The sequence below is a fragment of the Pongo pygmaeus genome, chromosome 13, assembly GCF_028885625.2.
Source record: "Pongo pygmaeus isolate AG05252 chromosome 13, NHGRI_mPonPyg2-v2.0_pri, whole genome shotgun sequence".
In the NCBI taxonomy this organism is placed as follows: domain Eukaryota; kingdom Metazoa; phylum Chordata; class Mammalia; order Primates; family Hominidae; genus Pongo; species Pongo pygmaeus.
Window position 1 is genome coordinate 126448174 of NC_072386.2, and position 27601 is coordinate 126475774.

At 60.6% G+C, this 27601-nt stretch overlaps 1 protein-coding gene across 1 annotated transcript in view; it reads left to right on the forward strand.

Moving 5' to 3' along the window:
* The first annotated feature begins 1211 nt into the window (after positions 1–1211).
* Positions 1212–27601, forward strand: part of KCNT1 (potassium sodium-activated channel subfamily T member 1) — a 95734-nt gene continuing 69344 nt past the window's right edge. Inside the window, exons 1-2 of the mRNA XM_054500564.2 lie at positions 1212–1377; positions 13603–13746. Of these exons, the coding sequence (XP_054356539.1) occupies positions 1268–1377; positions 13603–13746 (254 nt within the window). The 5' untranslated portion in view covers positions 1212–1267. The remainder of the gene's footprint in view (positions 1378–13602; positions 13747–27601) is intronic.

Here is a 27601-nt window from a genome sequence, read left to right on the forward strand (position 1 = left end):
GGCCTCTCAGTGGCGATTTTTCTGAGTTCCCCAGGCAGGAGGGCGTTGGCAGAAAGGCCACCATCTTGCCCCGGCGGCACCCGCCCAGGGGTGGTGGGACCCCGGCAGCAGCACCGGCCTCTCTAGGGACCTGAGGAAAAACCCCCAAGATGCCCACGAGCTGTGTGGCGGGGGCACAGGCTGAACCTCTGCTGGGGACTTAGCATCCTAGACTTCCCCGAGTGTTCCCCACCCACCCCCCAAAAGCATCTGTGTTCAGCCTGCTGCCTCCTGGAGAAACAGGGAAGGACCCTCTGGAGAGACACTGGGGAGGCCAGGGACCACGAAGTACATGTCATGCGCCCTCCAAATGGACCTGGCCCTCCCCCTGCCCCTCTTGGGCACAGTCCTGGCTTAGTGAGGGGCCTGGTCCGCCCTGCAAACCGACAAAGCTCTGGGGACAGAAATCGCAGTTCTCCAGAGCTCTGTGTGAGGCTGAGCCAGGGTGACGCATGTGCAACAGTGTGAGCACGTGCACGGCAAAGGGGGCCTGCAGGGGGACCCTCTGCTTCCTAGTCTTTGGCCTGCAGCATCTTAAGTTGGGGCTCCTCCTCACCCGTCTAAAGGTGCTGTGTGTGCCCGTCTGGGTGAGAGCACAGGGCGGGGTGCAGTCATCCCCCTCCCCCAGGCCAAGCCCAGGATGTGGTGCCCACCGACAGATGCCGCAGCCTGCGGGGGGTGTGGGGACGGAGCGGGGGGCGTCTTCAATCTGGTTTGTGTTGAATGACCAGTGTTGACCACGGCAGAGCAGCACAAGGGGGAGGTGCTGACGGTCCCTGGGCGCAGCGGCTGGACGCTGGCGGTCAGAGCAGCGCATGTGCCCTGCTGCCCGCAAAGGACCCAGAGCCCTCTGAGCCCCCGCCCACCACGGAGCCCTCCCAGGGGTGTAGGGCCCGGTGGCGGCGCGCTTGGGCTTTTCTAGCCATTGACGAACCCCGTCCTGTTTTTCGGAGTTTTGAGGGCTCAGAGGGCCGCGGAGGGGGCGGATCCTGGACCCTCGCCCTCCCTACCCACCACCCCCGTCCCAGGCTGGGCCAGAGCCGCCGCGGGTCCCGGCGCGGCCGGCAGGGGGCGCGCGCGGACAGACGCCTGCACCCGACCCTGAAACTGGCGTTTTTTCCTGGCTAATCTGCGAAGAAAAAAAAATGTTTTTCAGGGCAAAGCGAGGGAAGAAGGTGGCGGCTCCCACTCGCTTCTCCCTCGGGTCGGGTCCGAGCTGCCAGGCCGCATGCCACTCCCCGACGGGGCGCGTACCCCAGAGGGCGTCTACCGGGAGGCGCGCGGCGGGGGCTACACGAACCGGACCTTCGAGTTTGACGACGGCCGATGCGCCCCCAGGTACAGTCTGCTGCGCCCTCCCCACGCGGGGAGGCCCCGTTCTAACCTAAGACCCCCAAGTTCCCCCTCAGGCTCCCGCACCCTCCAGGACCCGCCATTCCCAGGGCCATCCGACTTCCCCAGGACCCGCGAGTGCCCTCCCAACCACCTTGGGGAACAGGGGCGCCCCTCAGGGTGGGCCGCGCTAATCAGCAGGTGCCCAGGCAGCAGCGTCCGTCCCCATCTGTCCTCGACCTGGTAAGAAGCTGGGGGGAGCGGCCGTGGCTACATGGGGGTCCTGAGCATCTCCCAGGTGGGGAGAGTGGCAGGGGGGCTGGGGGCGGTGCAGGGCCTTCCATTCCCCCAGCCCCTCCCCAACCCCAGCCTGGGGAGGAAGGTTCCATCCCTCTTGTGTGGCATGGCAGTGCTGGGCCAGGGTGGGGTGCCCGGCGAGGTTACCCCACACAGTAGGGGGTTTCCAGAGCAACCTTCTAAGGAAGAGTCTCCAGTGGGAAGTGGGCTAAGTGGCTGTCAGATGAGAGCGGGAGTCCTGGGTTCTGGTCACTCCTCATTCCCCGCTGGCCCGTCCCTGGGAGGAGAGGGGCAGTTGAGAAGGGCATTCAGGTGACCTGGAGCTAGCTGTTCCCTGTGCAGTGTCCTGGGATGCCACGCGGCTCCCGTCCCCCCCCCCCCCCCCCCCCCCCCCCAGTGACCAGTGCAGAGGCACGGACCAGCAGCTGACTGGGACAGTCCTGAGCGGAGGTTGCCCCAGGGTCCGGGTTCCCCATCCTCTCCCCCATCCCTCGGTTCTTGAAAACAGGCAGATCTGCCCCTCACCCTGTCCCCAGAGCCAGACTCCAGGGGACCCTGGGCAGAGCCGGTCACTGTCTTGGGCGAGCCCCTCCCCACCAGGACAGAGCCCTTTCTTCTGGATCCTGCCCAGTCTCAGGCTGTGCTGAGGCCAGAGAAGGGGGTGGAACAGCATACCTGAGAGCGGGAGGCCTGGTGCGGCTGCCTGTTTGTTCTATGGGACTCAGTTTCCCCGTGTGTAAAATGAGGGGGTAGGGCGGATGGTCTTTAAGGGCTGCCTCTGGTGAGGGACCAGGCTGGAGAGGAGGTTCCCAGAATCAAGAGGCAGGCACAGCACCCACCTGGCACCCGGGGGAGTCCGGGGTACAGCGTGGGTGAGGAGCAGGTGCTCTGAGGGTGGACAGTGACTTGGTGATGTCCTTGGGAAGTGGGCACTGCCTGGATGTGCTCTGAGGGGCTATCCGGGGATGCCTGTCAGGCACAGAGAAAATGACCCCAAGGGGGTCCTGGATTGCCCTCGTCTTTGTGGGCTGGCCGGCCCCTACCATCTCCCTCCCCAGCCTAGCGTTGCTCTTCCTGGCCATTCTGCTGGAGTTTATCACCTGCCCTGCTGGGCCTGACCTGCTCCAGACGAGGCGGCAGGACTCTGTCCTCAGGGTCCAGCCTTTAGCTCCAGGCCTCATTCTCCGGGTCCTTGCAGACACCTGTGTCTCCCAATTGGCCCTGCCCACCCACCCAGGACAGTTCCTCCTCCCCGCTGGACTGAGCTGGCCCCCGTTGCAACAGAGATTCCCTGTCACACTGCAGGCGGAGCAGCTGCCAGCACTGGGGGGATGGCAGGCGTCAGGCTCGGGGAGGGAGCAGGACCTGGGCTTGGCTGGGCTTGGGAGCGGGGAGCTGAGCTCCAGGTGAGGCCAAGGCTTGTGGCCCAGGCAGGTGGCTTCAGCTGCAGAAAGAAGAACCTTCGTGCTGCCTAGTGGTGGGGGGAGCTCTGCGGGGCAGGTTTCCGCACCAGCTCTCACATCGGGAGGAGGGTGCCAGGCAGCAGCGTGGTCAGAACCCAGACCCTGGAGTCCCTAGGCCTTGGTGCCGGGTCATGAGCCGGCTTCTGTCTTTCCTGGGTGCTGGAGGATGCCAGCCTTGGTGCTGTGGTTCAGAGGGGGCAGGAGGTGCTTGGACACCCCACCCCACTCCAGTGCCCCAGCTCAAACCCCCAGCTCCATGCTAGTGGTGTCCCTGAGTCAGCCCCAAGGCCACCAGGCCAGAAAGTGGGACTCCAGAGAGGAGCTCCTGGCCTTCCAGTTTGCACAGGTCTTTACGGGCCTCTGGCCCCCTTTGTGGCCTCCAGGCTCCCTGCTCCCATCCCCGTGCCGTGGAGTCCCAGGCCCTCAGCTGCCTCCCCACAGGCCCTGGAGATGACAGCTGCTGCAGGAGAGGGAGGGGCCAGTGGGCCCGGTGGCCCCAAAGCTGGCAAGTGCCCACCCCCTGCCCAGCACACTTCGCATCAGAGCCCCTGCCAGGCCTTTCCTGAAAATACCAGTTCCCAAGCAACCCTGCTCCAGGGCGGGCCTGGGACCCTCTAGGCCCTGATGGGATCGGGCCCTGGCATCCTGCCAGGGTACATGCCTGGCCCAAGGTCCCGACCGGCCCTCCAGGCCCATATTAGGCAGCAGTGCCTTCAGCAGCAGGAAGTAGCTCAGGGCCCATGGGAAAGGTTTGAGGGCCCAAGGTACCGCCCAGCACTGGCCGGCAGGAGGGACGGCTTGGGCCACGGGGAACTCAGGGGTCTGCTGTGGCCCCGGAGTGGCCACAGCAACAGCTCAGGAGGACAGAGGTGAGTGAGAAGGGAGTGGACGGGGTCCCCACGAGGGCCTCTGCTTCTGTTCCAGTGGCTGGCCTGGGTGTGGCCTGTGTCCTCGCACCCGGCAGTCTCCAAGTGTGCTGGTCTGGTTCACCCACCGTATGGGGAGCTCTTGATTAACACAGAAAATTACTTGGGACAAGCCTGGTGTGGCAGCAGCGGGGACTTGCTGTGGGGCCATCTCATGCCCTCGGAGGGTGTTGGGGGGCGTCCCAGGCTGTCCCCTGAGGCTTTTTGTCCTGCTTCCCAGGGATGCAAACTTGCAGGCTTTGCCCCAGGTGCCATCAGCCCTGGGAGGGGTGGCACTTCTGTGTCTCCCACAAACAATCCCAGGTTTCTCTGCAACAGGAAAGTTTGTCCAAGTGTGTCCCAGCCCTGCATGGGTGAGGGATGCTGAACGGGTATCATGTACCCAAAAACAAGTGCTGTGTGTGCCTGTGAACCTGGGCACTCCGTGAGCCAGGCAGGCGCACCGTGGGCACGTGTGTGAGAGCTGGAGGAGGATGTGTGGGGCCCGCCAGCCAGCTTGTGTGACCTTGAAGTCACTGGTCATGAGACTGGGGAAAGGCAGGCTAGGCTCAGTGTGCCCGTGCTAGGTGGCTGGGTGCCAAGGCCCGGTTAAATGGGCATCTTTCAAAGGTGTCTTGGGACCTCTCCCAGCTGTGTGTGTGGGTAAGACCACCCATGTTCACCCAGACCCACTTCCACCTGTGGAACTTGGAAGTGAGCCAGCGGGGCTGGAACTGAGGCCAGGCTGTGATTGGCCCAGGGAGGTGAGACCAGTACTAGCAACTGGCAAGTGTAACAGGTTTGCAGGGGACAGTGGCAGGGCAGAAGCCGCGAGCTTCCTGGGGTAGGTCCCTGGGAAGGCCTTCCTTGAGAGGGAGTCTCCAGCTGCTCCCTAGATCGGGGGCAGAAGGTGGGGAGGTAGGAGAGGAGGGTGGCCTCACTGGAGCAGAGGCAGGGACATCAGGAGATGGAGGGCATTGCAGGACCAGGGTCTGGACTGGCACAAGGCGGGCGCCCCGGGAGGAGCAGAGGGCCTGGAGGAGCTTCTGGGAACTGTGTCTGTGAGGTTAGTCCATCCCAGCACTGAGATGCAGTAGCTGTGTCAGCTCTGGCGAGTCACTTCACCTCTCTGGGCCTCAGTTTCCTCATCTGTAGAATGGGAGTGCTAGCATGGACCTTACGAGGTTGTGTTGAGCCCATGCTGACAGCACATACTCGGTGTTTACAAAGCTGTGTTGGCGTCGGGAGCTTGCACGCTGGCCAGTTCGTCTTTGCCTCGTCACGCACCAGCCTGTGTTGACACATGAGAGCTAAGCATTTGTCCAGTGACTTCCTGAGATGGATTCTTAAAAGTGGAATTGCCCGGTCGAAAGATTCCCAGTGTTAATGTTTGCCACATGGCCCACGGCCCCCAGGGGTGGGAATGGCTCCCCCTCACAACAGTGCCAGGGTGCGGCGTGTGCCAGCTGCCACCACCTCCTCCTTGGCACCGTCACCCTGGGGTACCTGTGTTCTGCCAGGCACCACTGAGGCCTCGGAGGCTGAGACACAGCTGGCCCCTTGGTGCCCAGGAAAGGCACACAGGCCTCCTCCTTTGTAGCCACTCTGGGGCACTCCACAAGAGGGGCAGAGAGGGCTTCCATCTGCCTGTGACTCGCTCCAGGAGCCAGAAGTGGGTCCTCGTGCTTCACAGGCACCAATAGTGCTTTTGCCTGGGGCAGACCCAAGCTGTGACAGACAGCCAGGGCTCAGACCACCACACACAGCAGCTTTCCAGTGGAGTTTCCTGACTCCAGCCACATTGAGGGAGGGGGCTGAGGCTGGGGCAGGTATTGGGAGCGCCAGTGAGTTGGTCATTTTCTGAGCATGATGGAAGCTCAGGGTACGGGCCCCTAGATGGAGCAGGGGCCCTGTGCCTCGGCCTCCCTAAAGCGGCCCAGCCTTCCCAGAGTTTATTGGTGCTGAGGAAATGGAAGCCCCACTTGTGCCTCAGTTTCCAGAGAGGCCCAAGGCCAGGCACAGTGGGCCATGCTGTGGTCTCAGCGCTTTTGGAGGCTAAGGCGGGAGGATTGTTTGAGGTCAGGAGTTCGAGACCAACTTAAGCAACATAGCAAGACCCCTGTCTCTACAAATAAATAATAAATAAATAAATAAAAATTAAGATCAGATAAGGCCCAGTGCACCCCTGCAGGCCATGCCAGCCCTTAGGTGATCAGCATGGCCAGCACAGGGACCTGGCACAGTTCTCTGGGGTAATGAGCAGGGGCATGGTGGTGCCTCCGACAGCTGTGGGAGAGGGGCAGCTTCTCCTCCAGGTGCAGCCCCCACCACGGCCTCCCCACCCTCAGGCTGTCCACCCTAGCAGGGCTGTCCCCAAGGGTCCCCTGCCAGCTCCAGGCTGTGCTCCTTGCTATGATCACCATTGCCCCCAGCAGCCAGCTCAGCTCGAGGGTACTGACAGCTGACGTGTGCAGTCACCAAGCATCTCCCAGCAGCCACAGCGTGGCCGGGGGCAGGGGCTGTGGGCTGATGCAGCTAGAGAACAGGGTGTGGCCTGTGAGAAGAACCAGCCAAGGGTCCCGGGTACCCAGGACCCTGAGATGGACTTGCCATCTGACCCTGAGTGACCAGCATACTGCTGCCTGCTACAGGGGGTGCGGACAGCAGAAGAGCTCGCCTGAGTGACCAGCACACTGCTGCCTGCTACAGGGGGTGCGGAGAGCAGAAGAGCTCGCCTGGCATCTGGCCCAAGCCCAGGCTTCTGCCTCCTCTGACAACCTTGGGCACGGGTCCAGGGGTGATGGCCCCCACAGCCTCACCTGGGGCCCCTGTGTCCACTGTGCTGCTGGCCTTCCCCTCTTCCCTCCGGGCTGGGAGAAAGCTGCTCTGAAGTCTGTCTGGATAAATCTACAGCTTGATTTCGGCTCCTCCATGTGTTCTGAGGTTTCACTTTGGATCTTAAAGCATCTCAGGAGATGGTGCTGAGCAGCCACCCTCGCATGGGCAAGAAGCCCCTCCCCTAAAGAGAGACGTCACCCAGGACGCTTGCCTGCCCAGCTGCCTGGGCATCTCAAGCAGCTCTGACTTTTTCATCATTGTGCAAAGGAAGCATTGAGTTTTTCTGCCATAGTCAGCAGAGAGGTTCTGCAGCTTTGCACTTGCTGGACACTAAGCCCAGCACTCAAGACGCCCCCACCACAGTGATGCTGTGCCGGCCTGGGGGACTCTCCTGGGTGCAGGGTAGGGATGGATGCCCACGCGCATGCAGGCACATGCACACAGATCCGTGTGCATGCACACATATGTCCACATGTGCACGTGCATATATATGCCCATGTACATGTATGCATACATGCACATATTCATACACATACCTCTGCATGCACATACATGCTCATTTACACACACATCAGCATGCATGTGCGTATTTACGTGCTTACACGTGCTCGTCTCCCTCCTCCCTGACTTCTCTGTCAAACATGGCTTGCCCAGCTCCTGGAAATTTTGAACTGAGTGTGAACAAGAATGTATTTTAGGAGAGAAACCTCATTCCCTTAGCCAAAGACAGTCACAATCTTTTTTTGTTGTTGTTTTTTCAGACAGAATCTAGCTCTGTCACCCAGGCTGGAGTGCAGTGGCGCAGTCATGGCTCACTGCAGCCTCAACCTCATGGGCTTAAATGATCCTCCCACTTCAGCCTCCTGAGTAGCCGGAACTACAGGCACCATGCCTGGATAACTTTTGTTATTTTTTGTAGAGGAAGGTTTTTGCCATGTTGCCCAGGCTGGTCAGGAACTCCTGGGCTCAAGTGATCTGCCTACCTCGGGCTCCCAGAGTGCTGGAATTACAGGCGTGAGGCACCGTGCTGGGCCACAAGCAATGTTAAAAGAATTCTTTGCGAGAAAGGACATTTCATCCAGGACTTCCTATGCTGATCCTGAGAGGCAGGCTCCTTGCTTCTTTCTGAGCCCCAACCGGGGCAGAAATAAGGGCCTGGTGATGCTGGAGTTTAGGGAAGGACATCTTCAGCCCTTAGCTGTTCCGTTTGCCATAATACACGTCATGCATGATGTATTCACTTTGCCAGGCACAATGGGTGAGACACTGCCCTAGAACCCCACGCTGCCCCCAGCACTGTGGCTGCCAGTGTGTGGGGACAGTCTCTGTATCACCTACAAGCTGGGTGCCCAGAGAAACCCACCTCTTCTTTAGGGTTCTGTGGAAAGAGGTCGTATTTAGTTTTTAAATGGGGTTCATTATGTCATTCTGTTTGTGTAGTGATGCATCCATGCAGGCTCACAGACACCTGTGCCTTCGCAGAGCAGTCTTGGCTGTAGCTGTCAGCCGCTCCTGTATTCAGGGACGTGCAGGCTGTTTGCAGTGTTCACCTTCATACGTGAGGCCGTGATGAAAATCCATGCCTGGGCCTCCTCGGACACAGATCAAAAATGTCTCCAGGTAGAGGTTCCAAGTTGGAGAGGACCCACGATTCCATCATAATTAATCCACTGCTCCCAGTCAGCTGGACACTGCACAAGAGCCCTGGCTTGCAGAACCCCCCGTTCTCTAACCACAGCCCATCACTGGCGCAGGAGACTGTCCAACTCTGCATCTCTCTAATTATTAGCTAAGTGGCTTGTCTTTACTTGTGCGTTGTTTTCCGTTCCTCTTCTTTGAACCTCACTCATCCATCCTTTGAGTTGTTTTCTTTTTTGAGACGGAGTCTCGCTCTGTCACCCAGGCTGAAGTGCAGTGGTGCGATCTCAGCTCACTGCAACCTCCGCCTCCCGGGTTCCAGCAATTCTCCTGCCTCAGCCTCCCGAGTAGCTGGGATTATAGGTGTGCGCCACCACAACCAGCTAATTTTTGTATTTTTAGTAGAGATGGGGTTTCACCATGTTAGCCAGGCTGGTCTCAAACTCCTGACCTCAGGTGATCCACCCGCCTTGGCCTCCCAAAGTGCTGGGATGACAGGCTTGAGCCACCACACCCGGCCATGTTTTCTGCCAGATTGTTTTCCTTTCCACGGGACCTGTAGACACTGGGCTGTGTTCTGATGATTATTCTGTTGCAGATATGTTCTTCCTGTTGGTCGCTTGTTCTTTCCTTTTGCCAGTGATGTCTTTTGTTAAACAGCAGTGTTTTGTTCAGATGTAGAAGCTTTTATAAATCTATTCCTCTTGGAATAGATGATTTTTGGGTTTTGTGTATTAAATAAAAGGCCTTCTCAGCTCTGAACACTTTTCCCTGTATTTTCTTTCCATCTTGTCCTTGGTTTGGGGCTGCAGCATGGGGTCTAATCTTATTTTATCCAAGACAAGACACGTTGCATAGCATAGGCTGGAGCCAGGTACTGGGTTCAAGCACCGGCCCTCTCGAGGCAAGGGGAGAAGTGATAAACAAAGATAAATAAGGAACAAGGTCAAGTGTGTTTCTGAAGTTCTCCGGCCTCCATTTCTCCATCAACACAACGGGAAGGATGTCACCCCTCCAGATATTTGCGACCGTGACTTGAGTCAGGACAGGTGGAGCTGTGCTCGTTCCAATACTGTAGGACCGAGGAGTGCCCCCCGCCTCCTTTCTCAAGCCTGGATTCCAATGTGGGCTTCAGCCGGTCAAGGCACTCTGCTGTGTCTCACTGCTGTCTGTCTTTTCTTGGGCCAGACCGCAGCGCGTCAGCTGCTGTGGCTGGACATTGGTGCTGGCAGCAGAAGACGAGGGCCCTCTCTGTTCCTTCTCACAACCGTTGTGGCTGTTCTTGCACGTATATTCTTCAGGATTAATTTTTGAAACAGTTCATCAAATTCTGAGAAAATAGTGATGCACTCTTGATTGGCGGTGATTCCCTGTACCCGTGTGTTTGGAGAAGGGACTGTTGGACCCTCGGGAAGAAGACTTCCGTCTCCCGCCAGCGACAGCTTCCAGTCCATCTCTCGGGAATGCCGTGCGCCCCTGTGGGTTTGGGGCAGGGTGGAGCCCGGGTTCAGAGCTCCTGCGCCTGCTGTGAGCAAGGCTGTCTCCCGGTGGCCCTCTGCTCTTGCTCTCCGTGGTGCTCCTGAGTTGGCCGCCATACTAGGTTCCGTATTTGCTCTAGTAGGTTTTCAGTTGATTCCTCTTGGGTTTTCCAGTAAGCAATCATGCCAACTCCAAACAGAGCCCCCTTCATGACTCCTTCCTTTTATCCTTTTTCTCACAGCAGTGCACAGATGAGGCCTCCGTTATGGTGGCACGGGCAGCCTCGCATTCCCAACTGGAACGGGAATGCCCAGGGCCTTTGGCGGCAGAAGCTTATCTTTAAGCACTTTGTCAGACAGCCCTGGCTCCGTGGCCACCGGGGACAGATGCAGGGGGAGTGAGAAGCAGGCACTCCCGGCTATCAGAAGAGCCCCCCAGCTGGCCAAAGGCAGCACAGCCCTAGGTGAACCTGGACCTGGCCCCCACCTCAGCGCCTCTGCTGGGACCTCAGTGACACTCCTTGGGCTCTGGGAGCCACTTGTCCTTGCCAGGCACTAGGGATGGAGACTATCCTGGCTTCTGAGAACTGTTCTCAGGATTCCATGCCACCACCTGGCTTGCCAGGGGGCCTGGCATGCAGCTGGCTCTCAGTCCATGGCAGCTGGCACTGAGCACAGCTGCCGGGCTCCCCTCTGACAGGGTTGTCAGGGTCAGTGCACGTGACTACGTGTGCACCAAACAGTTGACGGGGACTTCCTGTTGCCGTGCCCAGGTGTGGGCTGCCTTGCTCATTCTTGGCCTCTCCAGATGGATTCCAAAAGTCAGTGTCCCCAGCCTGAGCTCGCTGATGGGCCTCAGCTGAGTGGAGGGGGCACGCTGGGCGCCGGCCATCCTGGGTCATAGCCTTTGTCCATGAGAGCTCAGCCAAACTGCTGGCCACGCTACACCTGCTGTAGCTGAAGCACTCACGTGCAGGCCCTGTTCCGAGTGCCTCAGGCGTGCTGTCTGGTTCCATCTTCACAGTCGTCCTGTAAGGGAACAGGCGTCAGTATCTCCCTTCACACATGAGCAGACAGGCTCAGGGAGGTGAAGTGACTCGCCGGGGGCTGCCCAGCAGGACTGATGGGCCAGGACTGAGCCGTGCTCATGCCAGCGGGACTCTTGCCCCTCTCTGCGCCTGCAGGGTGTGTGCTGACAGCCCAGAGAGTCCCCAAGAGGAGCAGGGGGTGCTCCGAGCCCCTGGGCTGCCCCGGCCTTGCCTAGGGGGTGTACTCTGTCCCGTCACCTCAGCCCTGGCTCCAAGGGGTGTGTGAGTCCCACAGGTTGAGCTCCACACCTTGTCCAGAGAGTAGTGTAAGGACTGAGGAGATGGACACCTTCCTTAAGCCACCAAACACAGAATTTTTATGGAAATTGGTAATTATTTGGCACAGCCATCACTCAGAAAATACAAAGATCATGGATATGGCCTTGGGGGTCCTAGATTTCCTCCAGGGCCCCTTGGGTCACACAGGGAGGACAGCGCAAGAGAAGAAGGGGTGCAGAATTCGAGGTGGGCCCCAGGGTCCCCGTGTCTGGCTATGCCAGGGTTGTGTTCCAGTTCCACCTGAACCAGCTTCGGCAGGGACCGGACCCCCCAACACTCCCCTATCCCCCTGTGCCCCAAAAAGCTGGCCGATATAGGCCTTCCTGCTTGGGAAAAGTCTCAACCAGACCCCAAGGACACGGGGAGCAGCTGCTCTGCTGCTGTCCTCCTGCGATGGGCACCTTTCCCAGAGACCCTGTAGCCCCGGCCCTCAGCCAACACAACAGCCAAGTATTTTCAAGGTTTCTGGCTCTGTGGGGGGAACAAGGCAGGATGCCAGGAGGCCTGCGGGACACCTGCTCATGGCCGTGTGCTCATTCAAGTGTTAAAGCGGCTTCCCGAGGGAGGAAGGGCAGCTTGTCCTTGTCACCCTCCCCAGGCTGCATCTGGGAAGCAGGGGTGGGGCCAGGTCTCTGGACTCCTGGTGCACTTCCTTCCCCCGGTGACTCCTGAAGCAAGCCAAGGTCCAACCCCCTGAGCTTGTCCATGGGCCCTGCCAAGACTGGGCCTTGAGGCCAGGAGGAGGAACCAGAGCCGCTCAAAAGGCAGACGGGGCGGGGATGGGAGGAGGCAGCCACGCCTGAGGAGCTGGCAGTCTCTTGGGGTTTTGCCATTGAAAGGGGCTTTCAGTAAGGAAGGCACAAAATCAAGAAAATAGAGCCCCGACCCCTGGCCACGTGGTTCCCCTGACTGCCTGCACCTCCCCATGGCCCAGCCAGCTTGTGACTAAGGAAAAACATGCAGCTACGCTGATGCAATTAGGAAAATGTTATTTTTCAAACGCTGCCAGATCCTGGGGGTTGAACCTGTGACCTCATAACAAGGAGCAGGGTTTGGGGCACACACCTGCTGCCTGCAGCTTCAGCCTGGGGTGCCCATAGCTCCTTGCCTGCTGCTTGTCTGAGGGTTAGGGGACACAGGAGAGGCACTTGGTGGGGGCTCAAGGAATGTGCCCACCCCGCCCGACTTGAGGGGAGAGAGGAGAGTTTTGTAGCGTCCCTGGACCTGGTGTTCCAAGTGAGTAGCTTCCGTGCAGGGCCTATGGGCACAGCACGGGGAGCTGGGTGTGGTCAGAGCCTCCTGCCCCTGCCTGTGGGGGAGCCAGTCCCCTCCATCCCCCCCCTGCTGGCCTTGCAGCCTTGAACTAGGGTCGGCCTGGGCCAGGTAAGGAGCTCCCTGCCCCTCAGCTCCTGCTTCTCCTGGAGCAGCCCAAACTCACTTCAATGGGGGACATGGGGACAGGAAAGATGCAAGACCCCTGTAAGATACCTGCCTGGGCCCCCAAGAACTGCAGTCCAGCAGTGGTCCTCCCACTCTACCCGGTGTGCCACGATGCCCCTACCCTGTGCTGCCAGCTCTCTGTGTCTGTTTGATCCCTCATCTGGTGACAGTGGCAGGGCAGCTCAGGGCCCAGAGGGCCTAGCAGCCCCCCGGGGTTCTGACCTGAGCTGAGCTGCTCCGCCTGGGGAGGCTGCAAACAAGGGTGTCTTCTTAGGCCTGCTGGTCACTCCACCCTCATCCCTCAACAGCCTGAGGGTCTGAGACGGGGGTCTCTGGGGCTGGACCCTGAAAGAAGGTTGAGCAGCCGGCCTCGGCAAAGACCCTGGGGACGGGGAGGGGAGCTGGGGAGTTGGGAGGGGTTGCAGGGGTCTGGCGGGGCTTCAGAGCAGGGGGAGGGCCTCCAACCCGGCTCTTGGGGGATCAGGGAGGAGTGGTGCGCGCCTGTCCCTGAGCTGGCCATGACCGCTCCTGTCCCCCTTACCTCCTGCCAAGCCTCGGGGCCGCTTTGGAGGGAACCCCGCCCCCTGCCCCTGCGCAGCCCCCGCCCTAGCCCCAGCCCGGCGCAGCCGGTACCGCGCGCCCCCGCCCGCATGTGCCGCCAGGCCCGCCCCCGCCCGGCCGCCCGCCCGGTGGGTCGCGGTGGCCGCGGGCTGTGCTGCGCGGGCCGGGCCTGGCGGGCCGGGGGGCTGCGCGCGTCCGCGAGGGCGCCCGGCGCGGGCTGAGGGGCGCTGGCGTGTGCCCGCAGGCAGCCCTGCGCGGGGGACGGCGCGCTCCTGGACACCGCCGGCTTCAAGATGAGCGACCTGGACTCGGAGGTGCTGCCCTTGCCGCCGCGCTACCGCTTCCGGGACCTGCTGCTGGGAGACCCGTCCTTCCAGAACGACGACAGGTAGGGACGCCGCGGGGGGGGCCGGGGTCGCCGTCCCGGGGCCGCCGCACGCCCGGAGCTGTCCGCGGTGCTGACGGCCGGTCCCGCGCGCCCCCGCAGCCGCCGGCGCCCTTCAACTTTTCCCGGCTTCTGGGGACGCAGAAGTTTCGGAGGGGGTGGGGGCAGGGGGAAGCATCTTCTCGGGAGGGGGTCTCCGGAGGAGGGCGCGGGATGCTCGGAGCCGCGGAGTCTTCCAGAGCCCGACTTGGGGCGCGGAGGCGGAGGGCGGCCTGGCCTTCCGGTGTCTGCTCCCAGCCGCCAGCACCCCAGTTTTTCTGGTTTTGGGGGCAAGCCAGGGCCGGAAGCGCCCCGGTGGCGGAGCCCGCAGCCTGGCTGAGGGCTGGCGTCCTCCAGGCTCAGGCAGCGGTCCTTGATTAATTATTCAATGAGGGAGCTTGTCCTTCAGGTTCGTGACCTGGTCACTCGTTCCGAGTCACAGTGTCCCCGTCCCCTCAACATCTCCTGGGCTAAAAAGGCAAAATGAATTGTGTCTTTCAGTTAAGGACCAACAGGATGAGCCCATGAGAATAATTCATCCGCTGAGGGGGCTGGCAGGAAGCTGGAAGAAATGTTGCTTTTCTCTCCTCCTTTTCCCCAAATAGCTGTCTTGGGTAAACACCCAGCACTTTAGCTCTGCCAGGCTCCGGGGAGGCGCTTTTTTGCCTGTAAGTACTCTGAGGACTCAGGCGGAGCTGGAGCCCGCGGGGGCTTCAGGTCAGGAACCGCTCCCCTTCCAGCGGGTAGGGTACGACAGGGTCGGGGTTGTCACTGTCTCCAGGGCTCCGTCACCACCCAGCCCTGGGCTCAGCTAGCAAATCCGCAGTTTCCCCCAACAACGCAGTTATTCAGGTTAGCACACAAAGTACACGAGGTTGAAAATGGTCAGGACACAAACTGAGCTTTCAGAGTAATCTACTGCTGAAACCGCAGCTGAAAAAGAAATCATGTTTGTAACTAGGGTCAGTCCTAGGGACTGTATCCACGAGGACCATGAAGATTTGTAAAAAGGGGGTCTTAAAACCCCTCTGCCTGCGGGGAATGGAATATTCTACCTGACCTCCCATAACATTCGGTTGTGTGAACCAAGAGTCGGGAGTGGGGACTGAGCCCAGTCTTCATCCACTCAGAATCAGGGAGTGCGCATCCTGCAGAGAGGCCTTTTAAACTTGGTTTTTTATCTTGTTGAACTCAGTGCTCTAATCATGAGCCCACCTAAGCGCAAATGCCCAGGTGAAGAGTTTAGTTTTCCTCCCTGTGTGGGCAGAGGGCAGTCAGCCAGGCTGCTCCCAGGGCGATGTGCGTGGCTGGGAGGCTGTCCTAGCAGCCACACAAAGCTTCCCTAGGCCGAATCCGTGGACTCAACATCTTTCTAAGCCAGCACCAGCCCCTCAGGTGCCTGTTCAGCTGGGACTTGGTTAATTCTTGAAAACAGCAGCCCTGGGAGATCCTTCCGATATTGGGCAGGAAGTGGTGTCCATCCGCCTAATGGTGCCTGGGGCTCCCAGATGACTCGATAACGCCTGTGGCTGTGGTTGATCTAATTGTAATGCTGTATTCCTGAGTGTTCAGGAGTGGACAGCAGAGGCTTTTGCTGTCTGCCTAGAGAGAACCATGCCCATCCCTGGGAGAGGAGAAGCTGGCATGGGATTTCACAATGAGTCCCTGATCCTGGGTGTGGTTTTTAAAAACTGTGGTAAAATACATAAAACAGAATTTACCGTTAGTGACATTTAGTACACAACACTGTGCCACCCTCACCACTGTAATTCAAGAACATTTGTATACCCTGGAAGGAAGCTCCTTACCACTGGGACTCACTCCCCAATGCTCCCTTATCCCCCAGCCTCTGGCAGCCACCAATTTGCATTCCGGTGGTCTTGGTGTGCTGTGCCCAGTGGTCACATGGGTTGTGTGCCGATGGTATTAGGAGGTGGACCGCTGGATGTGTATGGCTGTGTGTGCAGGCTGGTGCGGGGCTGTTGGTCCTCTCCAGGAAAGGCCCATGGGGTACAGGGCATCTGTGCCACCCCACAAGTGCCCTGCTCTCTCTGGTTGGAAATGAAGTATACAGTGAGGTTCTATTGGAGGGAGAGTGGCCAGGGGTGTAGAGCATTAGGGCTGTGTGGTCACTGTACCTGTCCTGTGGCGCTGTCCCTCAAGATGGCCTCAGAGATGCTGTGCTGCATACCTCTCCTCGTGTGTGAAGGATGAGAGGGGACCTGGCCCTGTGGTGTTGGTGTCTATAGGACGGGAGGGAGGGGACCTGGCCCTGTGGTGTTGGTGTCTATAGGACAGGAGAGAGGGGACCTGGTCCTGTGGTGTTGGTGTGTATAGGACGGGAGGGAGGGGACCTGGCCCTGTGGTGTTGGTGTGTATAGAACGGGAGGGGAGGGGACCTGGCCCTGTGGTGTTGGTGTGTATAGGACAGGAGGGGAGGGGACCTGGTCCTGTGGTGTTGGTGTCTATAGGACAGGAGGGGAGGGGACCTGGCCCTGTGGTGTTGGTGTCTATAGGACGGGAGAGGAGGGGACCTGGTCCCTGTGGTGTTGGTGTCTATAGGACAGGAGGGGAGGGGACCTGGCCCTGTGGTGTTGGTGTCTATAGGACGGGAGGGAGGGGACCTGGCCCTGTGGTGTTGGTGTCCATAGGATGAGAGGGAAGGGGACCTGGCTCCTATGGTGTTGGTGTCTATAGGACGGGACAGGGAGGGGACTTAGCTTCCCTCTGAGAGTGGTTCCCCACTTTTCACCTCTGAGAGGAAGCCTGGGCCTGGTGGAGATGGTGGCCTTGGGCACCCCGATATCTGGAAGATGGGGGGCTGCTGGTCGGCTGGTCTCCAGCCCGGTTCCCAGCAGCTCTGCCCGGCTCCCCGTGGAGGCTGCGGGGGCCGGTGAGGCTGGCTGGGCACAGTACAGGAGTGGGCAGCTTTCCGGGGGCGCAGGGGCAAGTGAGTTGGGGGCTTCTGCCTGAGTCACCTGCCGGCTCGCCAGCCACCCCCCTGCACAGCTGAACCCACTCCTCACGTGGACTCAGGCCTTCCTGAGAAATTGCCTCGACTGGATGTAGGAGAGGGTGCCCTAGAGGCCTGGGAGCCCGGGGAACCCCCACTTCCCCCACCCAGGAATGGCAGCTCCTTGGTCTCAGCAGCAGGCTGGGGGGCTCTCCTCTCGAAGACAGCTCAGGGAGCCTGGCCTGAAGGGTTTCTCTTCCTCAAACCTTCTTTGCCCAAAGGGGCCTGCTTCAGCCTCCATGGCAGGGTTGGGTGAGTCTGGCCTGGCCTCTTTCATGACCCCCAATGCTGGAATGGGTAGGCAGCAATGAGGGAAATCAGGATGCCACCAGGGGTCCTGAGGTCACCCAAGCCCTCTCCTATCCATAAGGACATGCACGTGGGGACCCCAGCCCTGGCTCTGTGGAAACCCCAAGCTGACCTGGAGGAGGGGATCGGCCGCCTGGAGGAACCTCCTGGGTGCTTGGGGTGGGGTCTGATGCCTCTACCTGCCATTAGAACCCACCCCATCTCTCCTCATCTTCCTCCTCATCCCCAGTGGCTGTGCCTTCGCCCTCCTGGAGTGGAGACCAGGGGTCGTCTGCCTGGCCTGGTGGGACCCCCTTCCTGTGTACCACAGTGACTCACAGGGGCGGTGTGAGGTGGGAGGACATGCTTATCTGAATGCAGGAGGGAGCGCAGGTCTAGAGGCCATGGGGGGCCCAGGTCTGAGAGGGCTGAGCCCAGCAAGACCTGCCTGCCGGCTCTGGGTGAGAGAGCCCTTAGGTGGAGGGGAGGGGACGCTGGGATGGGGTCCCGGGCTGTGGACAGAAGGGCTGGTGTGCCCGGACACAGCAGCACAGGCTCCGCTCGGGCCCCTGAGGGACCAGCGTGGTGGCTTGGCCATGGGGGTGTCTGAGGTCTGGGTAAGGTGGAAGTGCCTCTTGGTCTCTCTCTGCCCCAGGGGAAGAGGTTGGGGGCAGGGAGACCCAACCACCAGCACAGGGCAGGTACGATGTGGGGGCTCAGCACAGACTGGCACCCCTCACGCCCTCCCTGTTTCTACCCCGGGGCAGGCTCTGTGAGGGGAGCGGGTGCTGTGAGCGAGCAGGTGGGCGGGCAGGACTCGGGCTTCCTGTTTCCCCGGGGAGTAGAGCCTCTGGCGGTGAGTCACCACAGCCTCCATCACCCGTGGCCTTGGACAGAGAAGAGCTCGGTGGGCCGTGTGGCAGAGGAGGCTGTACTGCTGGGCAGGCCGCTCCCAGCGGGGATAACCCAGCCCGTCGGTACCGCCCGGTGGAGGAAGTGGGCAGAGTTGGGAGCTCACTCGCCTCAGGGACCTGATGAGGTCCTGGGTGGACCCTCACCACTGCCTACCAGATGGTGTCTCGGGTGCTCCCGGCGAGCAGCATTCAGCCACAGTCCACCTGCGCTCAGGCTCTGGAACCCCTTGAGCCATGCTGAGAGTCTCACTGCCCCCCTGCCTGGGAGACCGGGGGCAGCTGATGGAGGCCCTGGCCCTCCCAGCCAGAGCCAGCTCTTGAGAGTGTCCTGGAAGCCTAAGTGAGCATCATGGCCCTTGGAGGACACAGACTTGGGCTCTTCTTCCGCAGAGGGGTTAACAGCCTCCAAAGGGCAGCTTGAGGAGCCAGCGGGACAGGGGCTGCCTGAGGGCTTGGGTCCTGGCGGTGTCCCCGAGCTGGGTCCCGGGCACCTTGTCTGCACAAGTTTGTGCAGTGGAGGTGTGGCTTCCATCCTGCCCTGCACTGAGGCTCAGGAAGATGCTGTGTATGTCGGGGGATGCATGTTTTGGGGACACTTGGGGCTGTCACACCACAGGCCCATCTCTCCAAAGGGGCAGATTCCAGATAAGGAGTCCCAGTGGGGAGGGGTGGGGCAGGCAGCCACCCCCCGCCATGCTGCACCAGGACCTAGCCCACCGGGGCCACTGAAGCCACCATTGGAGGCAACGTCAGGGTCACCAACACTCCCAGGCATTAAGCAGGACGTGAGAGGTGCCAGGAAGGCCCTCCCCACTGGCTGGGGCTCCCGGCAGGCAAGAGGAAGCTTCGTCCCTGAGCATGGTCAGGGCCACTGCCTTGGCTCCCTAGGCCACCCCAAGCTGAGCCCAGCACCCCCCGCCATGGGGCCCAGGCACCAGGGTCAGCTGGGAAGGGAGCGGCCGCCTCGCCGCAGAAAGGCCGGCCAGAGTGCAGGCCTCCCGGGGTCAGAACACTGCCCCAGAGGGGCCTGACCAGGCTGTTTCCTTAGCTCCTCTGACAACAGAGAACGGAACTTGACTTGGTTCTCTGGAGTTGAGCAACACCAAATATTTTTTCACACAACAAGCTGAGAAGTGGACCACAAACAGGGTCCACCATTGCTGGGAACACGGGGCAGCAGGCCTGCGTGGAGGATGGACCCCTGCCGGCCCCACAGGCAGTAACTGTGGACGGGCCAGGCAGGGCTAACAGGGACCCAGCAGTGGCCTCGCAGGAGCAGGGATGGGTGCAGAAGGAGGGGGCAGCCCAGACCCCTCCCTGGCCCTGCTGGATGCACCCCTTCCATTCACCCAATCCTACCCCACAGTGAATCCAGCTGCCCCACAGGGACAGGATGGCTGGGAACAAAGAGAGGCTTGTCTCACAGGGTGAAGGCCCCACCCCAGGCCTCCAAGCAGAAAGGGGATGTCTCTAGGAACAGACCCACCCTCCGAGCACTCATCTGTCATCCTTAATAACTGAGCAATTTCCCAGCTGGTCGGGGAAGTGCCTCGAGCCTCAGGTGACTGAGTGTGCTGAAGGCCTTCTAGAATCATCCCTCCTGCAAAGAGCCTGGGATTGCATAGGTGCCCTCCTCCTGCCCAGCCCTCCCGGCTCCATCATCTCTTCCTGTCCCCTCCCCACCCCCATCATCCTGCCCCCATACACCAGCCCGGCCCCTGCTGAAGAAGCAAGGGGCCCAGGCAGCCTTCCTCCAGAGGGAGCTTTGCTCTGCTTCTCCCGGGGCTGGGGGCGGGGGTCCTGCCTGCACCCCCACCCCCACCTGCTCTCTGAAGGCCACTCTGGGACCCTGAGCTGAGAAGGCCCCGGAGCCAGCCCCAGCTACCTGAAGGGCACTGAGCTCAGAGTTTCTGCGTGAAGGCGTGAGTGGCCTGGGCAGGACCTAGAGCACAGGTCAGCTCTCCTTCGGGGGTGCTCTGGGGAAGCTAGGGCTGGGCTGCACCTGCACCACCCTGCTCCTGCCTTAGGGCCCCAGGTCCCCAGTGACAGACTCAGGTGTAGCTGGAGCTTTGAAACAGACGGGGACAGTCAGGAGGAAGGGTGTGGCCAGGCCTGACCCAAAGGTGAGGGTGGGGCATGAGGGACACACGGCCGAGCCCAAGGGGCAGTGGTGGTTTAGGGGCAGTGAAGGTTCGAGGAGGAGTCAGGGAGCCATGCAGGGTGAGGGCTGGGGTGGGAGAGGCTGGAGCTGGGTTTGGGAAGCATGGCCCCTGGACTGGAGGACCCCCAGAAGAGGCTGAAGTGGCCCCCAACACTCTCAGCCTGAGCTGCTGGGCCAGCCCCAGCATCAAAGCCACTCAGCTCCAGCACCAGGTCCCCTGGCATGCCTCCTGCCCAGAGCTGCTGAGCTCAGGGAAACGCCAGCCTGCTCAGTCCCCGAGGGTGGTGGGGTGGGGGTGGTTATATTCAACGTTCTGCCGGGGCCATCCTGCTGTGTGCAGGGGTACTGATAGGGCAGGGAGGGGCCAGGTGGGATCCCAGTCCTGCCCCTGCCCTTCTTGCCCTGGGGCCCTTTCCAGAGCAAACACCCACAGGCTTGGGAGGACACGGCCAGCCTGAGAAATGGCCTTGGCCAGGCCAGTGGGGCCCAGGCAGGCTGGGGTCTCCTGGCCGGGGGAGGGTGCCGGCCATGCACATACCAGGAGCCAATCCCAGAGCCACGGGACTGCCTGTCTGTCTTCCCTGGACCCCCTTGGTCTGCCGCCTGCATGATTGAGTCAAGGTCTGGTTTATTGGAGCAGGAAAGGCCCGGGATGGTGTACGAAAGTTCTGGCAGGTTCCATGTGCTTTACAGTGTCCTGAGTGAATGAAATGCATGTCATGATTTTTCCAGTCCCTTTCCAGCTCAGGGTTGGTTTGCCTGTGTTGCCCCCACTCGACTATGGACAGGGCTGGAGGCCAGGCCTGCTCACCCTTGTCTCCTGGGCTCCCTACCAGGAAGCAGGGTCCTGGAAGGTGGGCCTAAGTCAGGGTGGGGGAAGGTGACGCCTCTGCTGTGGAGACTGTGGCTCCCGGGGTGGGCTCACCTTCCTCCTAGCCCTGTCCCTCCCTCCGACGGTGGGTTCCAGGGGCTTGCGTTGCCTCCAGCCCTGGGTGACCAAGGAGTGGGCAGGACCAACAGGAGGGCCACAGAGGCTGTCGGTGACCAGGGCCCACCACATGTGAACGGTGTCTTGTGGGGCATCACCTGGCTGTGGGGGCATGGAGGAGGGTCCGTGATACCCCTGGGCCCAGGGCTGGCTCAGTCCTCAGCCTATGCATCTTTATGACTTAAGCGGGGTGCTTTGGCTCCCCCAACCACATCCCAAGGATATCCAGGGAGACCCTGAGAGGGCGAATCCCGCGTCTCCTGGGGCTGCATCCCCCATCCCACCCCTGGGGCTGGCACAACGGGGCACACGGCTTCGTCACCAAGCCCATGTCCCAGAGACTCATGTGCGTGACACAAAATGAAACTCCTCCCGCATTAGTGTAAAACAGAACACAGATGCCCAGTGGGAGGGGCTGGCATCCTCCGTGTCAGGAAGCCACCATCCGTTTGGGCTTCAGGTTGTAATTCCCAATGCACTCCCTCCAGTGTTCCGTTTCCATCATCCGGTGCATCCAGCTGAAATGGAATGGGTGTAAGTGTGTTTATGCCTCGTCTCAGTCTTCCCAGCTGCTATGGAAAAGCACCACAGACCCGGCAGCCTCAGCAACAGAGATGTATTTCTCAGTTCTGGAGGCTGGAAGCCCAGGATCAAGGCACCGGCAGATCCGGCTCCCGGTGAGAGCAGCTCCCAGGCTTACACATGGCATCTTCTTGCTGCGCCCACAGGGCAGAGAATGCAGGCTCTCTGCTGTCCTCCTGTGAGGCACTGATCCCATCCCGAGGCCCCACTCTCATGACCTCATCTAAGCCTACTCACCTCCTGAAGGCCCTGTCTCTAAATACCATCCCATCAGGGGCGGGGGCTTCAACAAGGGAATCTGGGGGGCGCAATTCAGTCTAGAGCAGGCTTGGAGGGAAAGAAGGGGACGCTGCAAAAGATGTCGTGGGAAATCCTCCAGGGGGTTAAGTTGCACTTCCATTTCAAATTCCTTAAACTTCAAGGGCGTCTGCCAGGTCCCTAGAGAGAGCCTCCTGTGTGCAGCTTCCCTCTCCTCTCCAGCGCTCATCAGGTCCTTCCCTGCTGGCCCCCGCTAGCCTCAGGCACTGTGTGAGTGAAGGCCGATGCCACACTGCCTGTGCCTCCCCAGCACTCAGTGACAGGCGTGGCTCTCCAAGGCGGTGAACTTGCAGAGCGCAGGAAGCTGGGGGCTGCAGAGCTCGCCTGCAGGGCAGCACCCCAGAGGCCTGGCAGGGTGGGTGAGCTGTCCCGTGACCCGTCACCCCTCTACCAGGTCCCAAAAGCAAAAGCATTGGTGGGGTGTCAGGAGTTCCAGCTGTACCTAGAAATTGTCCTGCATCCTGTTCCAGGAGGTATCGTTCATCTTGGGGCCAGCACAGAGTGCCGCCTGCATGAACAGGGCCGGCGCTGGCATCCACTGCCATTGCCCAAGGCTCAGCTCCACAGGGTGGCAGGCAGGGAGGAGAGGCTGCTGCTCCCTGGCAGAACGTTCTTGTGCACCACGTGAGCGTGTGGCTCCCGAAGGGGCATTTCGTGCCTGTGCGACCGACAGCTGTGCCCGTGGGTCTGCTGCGTGGCCATGTCTACACAGGGCCTGCTGCCTCCGGAGGGACCCTGGGGCTTGGGGGGCCTCAGAGCCCTGTCAGTAGGAAGGGAGCCCTGGCTCTCCGGGTGGGTGTCTGCAGCATCTAGAGCTGTCCCGGGAAGTGCCCTGTCCCAGGGACCTTGTTACTGACGATTCTGCCAGTCTGGCAAGTCCATCAAAGGCATCACCACCTTCAGTGCCGGGCCACCCCTCGGGGGTTGCAGGCCTGGTGTCCGGCTGCCCCCGGCCCAGCACAGGTGCCTCATGTCCTTGAACAGCCCCTCCTCCAACCAGTCTGAGCGCCTTGGCTCAGGGCAGCCCCGTCCCAGACCAGCGTCCACTCTCCTGAGGGTGCTGTGGGCTGGGGAGGCCCGGGTATCCCTACCACCTTCGCTCTGAGCCCGTCTCTTCCTCTCCAGATTTTCATAAGAGGCCCTGGGAAGCTCTACGCCCTCCTCCCAGCACTTCTGCTTTCCCCTCTGAATTTTTATCCATCATGGGCCCCTGAATAAGAGCTGACTGTGGGATCCGGGGCCTTCAGAGGCTCGAGAGGCACAGGGGGAGGGCACCGAGGGCCTCACATTCCAGGCCAGCCTCAGGGTCAGGCCTCCAGGGGCCTCAACTTCGTGTCCTCCCCATGGGGTGCTTTTCATCCCCGGAGGCCAGGCTGGGGGTGGCTCAGGGGGCACCGTCTGCACAGGTGGGGGCAGCCGTGGGCGGGTAGAGACAGCGGGCCCCGTGTGCACTCCCATCCTGAGCCCCCTGAGCCCCAAACAAGAGTGAAGGCAGAGCCCAGGGAAGCACAGGCCAACGGGGGCAGGCACAGCCTTGTGGGGGCCGGAGAACGAGGTCCTCGCCTGCAGGATCCAGGCAGGCCAGTGCTCGGCAAGGGGCTTGGCCAGTCTGCCTGTTCCTTCCTCCACCTCTGCAGGCATTCATTCAGTCATGCAACAGAGGTCGAGTTAGTGTCTGCTGTAGGCACCAGATTCAGCAAATACCAACACAGGATGCCTGGTTAAATATGACTGTCAGATAAACAGTGAATCATTTCCCAGTGGAAGTATATTCCATCCAATATCGGGGACATGCTTATGCTGAAGATGATTATTTTCCATCTGACATTGAAACCTCACCAGGTGTGTCATGTATTTCATTGGGATCCCTAGCTCAGGCCGGGTCAGCTGGGCTGAGATGAGCCGGGCTGGGCTGCCCCAAGAGGCCCAACCTGAAGACTCCGGCCACCCACCTGGATTGGAGCTTCCTCTGCACAGCCAGAGCCTGGGCTCCTGCAGGCACAGATGGGCCCCCCACCGCTGGCTTCAAGGATGACCCTGAACCTTCCCTCCAGCAGACAACAGATCTGACAGGGTCCTCCTCCACATGAGAGGGGATGCCCCTGGGCTCCCCTATGTGATCCTGAGGGTAATCTTAGTGGGAGCAGCGCCGGGGCCTGTCCCTGCCCCCCCCCCCCCACAGGAGGCAACTGTGTCAGGGGGCGTGTGGTGGACACATGACAAACCCAGCCCAGGATCCCTTGGTGGCTCAATGGCCCAACCCCCTCCCTGCACAGACAGGAAAACAGAGTCCTAAGAGGGGAGGGGCCTGTCGAGGGCCACACAGCTGCCTGGGGGGACCTCAGAAGGAGGGGTCTGTGGAGAGTACTCCAGGTCCCCTGTAGTGTTTGAACAGGGCCTCCGAAAGATTCCCGTCCTCCCAGAACCCCAGAATGTGGCTTATGTAGAAACACAGCCTTTGCAGATGTGATTAGTTGAGGATCTCAAGGTGAGGCCATTCTGGACTGAGGGGCCCAGATCCAGTGACTTACACAAAGAGAAGGAACAAACCCAGAGACACAGAGAAGAAGCCACACCCGGACAGATGCAGAGATCAGAATGACGCTGCCACGAGCCCAGGGCCACCAGGAGCTGGAGACAGCGGAGGGCCCCCTACGCCTGCGGGGAGGGTGGACCTGCTAGCACCAGGATTTTGGATTCTGGTCTCCAGAACGGAGAGAAGAGACCTCTGTAGTTTTGGGCACTCAGTTTGTGGTATTGAGCCCCAGGACACCAATGCACACGTCAGAGGGTGCAGGGGTCACTCTGGGACAGCACCAAAGCCGGGGGGCCCCAGGGGCCACTAAGGAGGTTCCCACGTGGAGCTGTGGCTGCCCTTGCTGGGTTTGGGACCCTCAGCCAGCTCCAGGCGGACAGAATCTGTTTCCAGCACAGCCCCATCCTTTTGCTGGGCGGTTTGCCTGGGCGTGTCCTAAGTTGATTGAATATATGCTGGAAAGCAGAAATGCCGGAAAAGAGGCCCCCCTCCCGCCTGCCCTGGGAGCCCGGGTCTGGCAGGAGGAACCGCCTGGGCAATAGGGGTCTGGGGAGGAAGAGGGGTTGGTGGGCAGCAGCCTCCCCAGTCACCACCCAGGAGCCACGGCTGTGGGGGCTCGGAGTAGCCACCCCACCCAGGAGGAGGGGGCCTGTCAGGGCAAGAGACCCCCACATCCTCGCCTGACCTTGATCCACAGAAGGGCCGGCAAAGGACTGGGGAAAGGCCTGCAGTCGTGGGGGCAGGGGGATGAGGGGAGGGGACAGGAGGAGCCAGGACGCTGTCTGGGCTGGGGGCTGGGCTGGGGCAGGAGCAGCTGAGGGCCTGCGGTGGATGTTCCCAGCCCCTCTCCACAGCACTACGTGGCACAGGGCCAGCAGCTCCCAGGGCAGACTCCCAGCCTGCAGGGCCCTCTGGAGCCTCCCTGGGTCTCAGATCCCTTCCAGGGACCTGGATGAGGCCGGACCCCCAGGGACAGAAGCCCCCTGGGAGCAAAGCCGGCCGTCTTTGGTGGCTGTTGGGAGGGTCTGAGCTCAGAGCTCCCCCTGGCTTCCATGGCTTGCCATGTGGCCGCATCTTCACCCCCACCCCGTTCCAAGCCTCAGTGGGTCCCTTGGTAGGTAGAACCTGTTGGGAGGGTAAAGCGAGGCACCCCGGGTAAGCCAAGTTCTGCTACAGACGGGGCCCCTTGGAGACCCAGATCAGGCTCTGCCGAGCCCTCACCCCAGTCCCGCCCCCAACCTGATGATTAGCTAATTAATTCAGTCTCTCCCTTCCTCTCTCTCCCTCCCTCCCTCCCTCTCCCTCCCTCTCTCTCCCTCCCTCTCTCCTTCCCTCTCTCTCTCTCCCTGTCTCCCTCACTCTCTCTCTCTCTCTCACACTCCCTCTCTCTTTCCCATTCTCTCTCTCCCCCCCTCTCTCTCCCTCTCTCTCTCTCCCTCCCTCTCCCTCTCTCTTTCCCATTCTCTCTCTCTCCCTCTCCATCTCTCTCCCTCTCTCCCCCGTCCCCCTCTCTCTCCCTCCTCTTTCCCCTTCTCTCCCCCTCTCTCCCTTTCTCTTTCTCTCTCTCTCTCTACCTCTCTCGTCCCTCTTCCTCTCTCCCTCCCTCTCCCCCTCCCTCTCTCCTTCTCTCTCTACCTCTCTTTCCCTCCCTCTTCCTCTCCCTCCCTCTCTCCCTCCCTCTCTCCCTCTCTCTCTCCCTCTCTCTCTCCCTCTCTCCCTCCCTCCCTCTCTCTTTCCCATTCTCTCTCTCTCCCTCTCCCTCTCTGTTTCCCATTCTCTCGCTCCCCCTCTCTCTCTCCCTCTTTCTGCCTTTCTCTTTCCCATTCTCTCTCTCTCCCTCTTTCTTTCCCATTCTCTCTCTCTCCCACTCTCTCTCTCCCTCCCTCTCTCCCTCTCTTTCCCCCTCTCTCCCCCTCTCTCCCTCTCTCTCCCTCTCTCTTTCCCATTCTCTCTCTCTCCCTCTCCCTGTCTCTCCCACTCTCTCTCTCCCTCCCTCTCTCCCTCTCTTTCCCCCTCTCTCCCCCTCTCTCCCTCTCTCTCCCTCTCTCTTTCTCTCTCTCCCTCTCTCTCTGTCAGTTTCCTCACTCTCTGCAGGGCCCCCTTCACAGTGATTAGCCAAGGCCCAGCCTGAGGGGCCTGGGAATGGGGAGGGGAGCCCAGCCGTGTGTCACCTTTGGGAGGGGAGGACCTCTTCCGTGCCTAGTGGTGCTGTTGTGCCTTTGAAGGGAGGTGTGGCACCAGGCCGGGCAGTGTCCCCCATGCCAAAGGCCACTCTGCATCCCGGCCCCCGGCCCCTGGGTACTGCTCCTCCAGCCCCCACTCGCTGGCCTGGATTCTCCGGACAGAGGTGGGGCCCGCAGGGGAGCAAAGGGCCACCCAGAGAGCATGGGTCCGCGCCAGGGCCCTTCTCAGACCAGCCGAAGGATGACCATCCCGATTGACCGTCTCAGTCCGCAACCTGGGACTGGGACCTGCTGTGCAGGGTTCTAAAGAGGCGAGTGAGGGAAAGATGTTGCAGTGGGGAGGCCATCCTGGCCCAAAACGCAGTCACAAGGTCCTTAAAAGAGGGCGGCAAAGAGGGTTAAAATGGCAACGTTTGTGTTATGCGTTATTCACTACAAAAACAAGCTTGCCTTAAGAAATCTCAAAAAAGAAAAAGAAGATTAACACAGGCAGAAGGAAATGGCCGTGTCAAGGTGAGGGCAGAGACTGGAGTGATGTGGCCACCGCCGAGGGGTGCCTGGCATCCCCAGAAGTTGGAGGAGGCAGGAAGGACCTTCCCTAGGGCCTGCAAGGAAGCGTAGCCTTGTGACACTGGACTTCAGCCCAGGGACACTGATGTCAACTCTGGCCTCCAGAACTGTTGCTTCAAGTCCCCCGCTGTGGTACTTTGTTATGGCAGCCCCAGGACACCCCAACACCAGGAAATCACATAATTGTTTGGAGGGAGAACATCGGGGCAGATTCACCTGGTTTCTATGTGGGGCAGAAAAGAGCCAGCGGCCAAGCCACCCCCAGG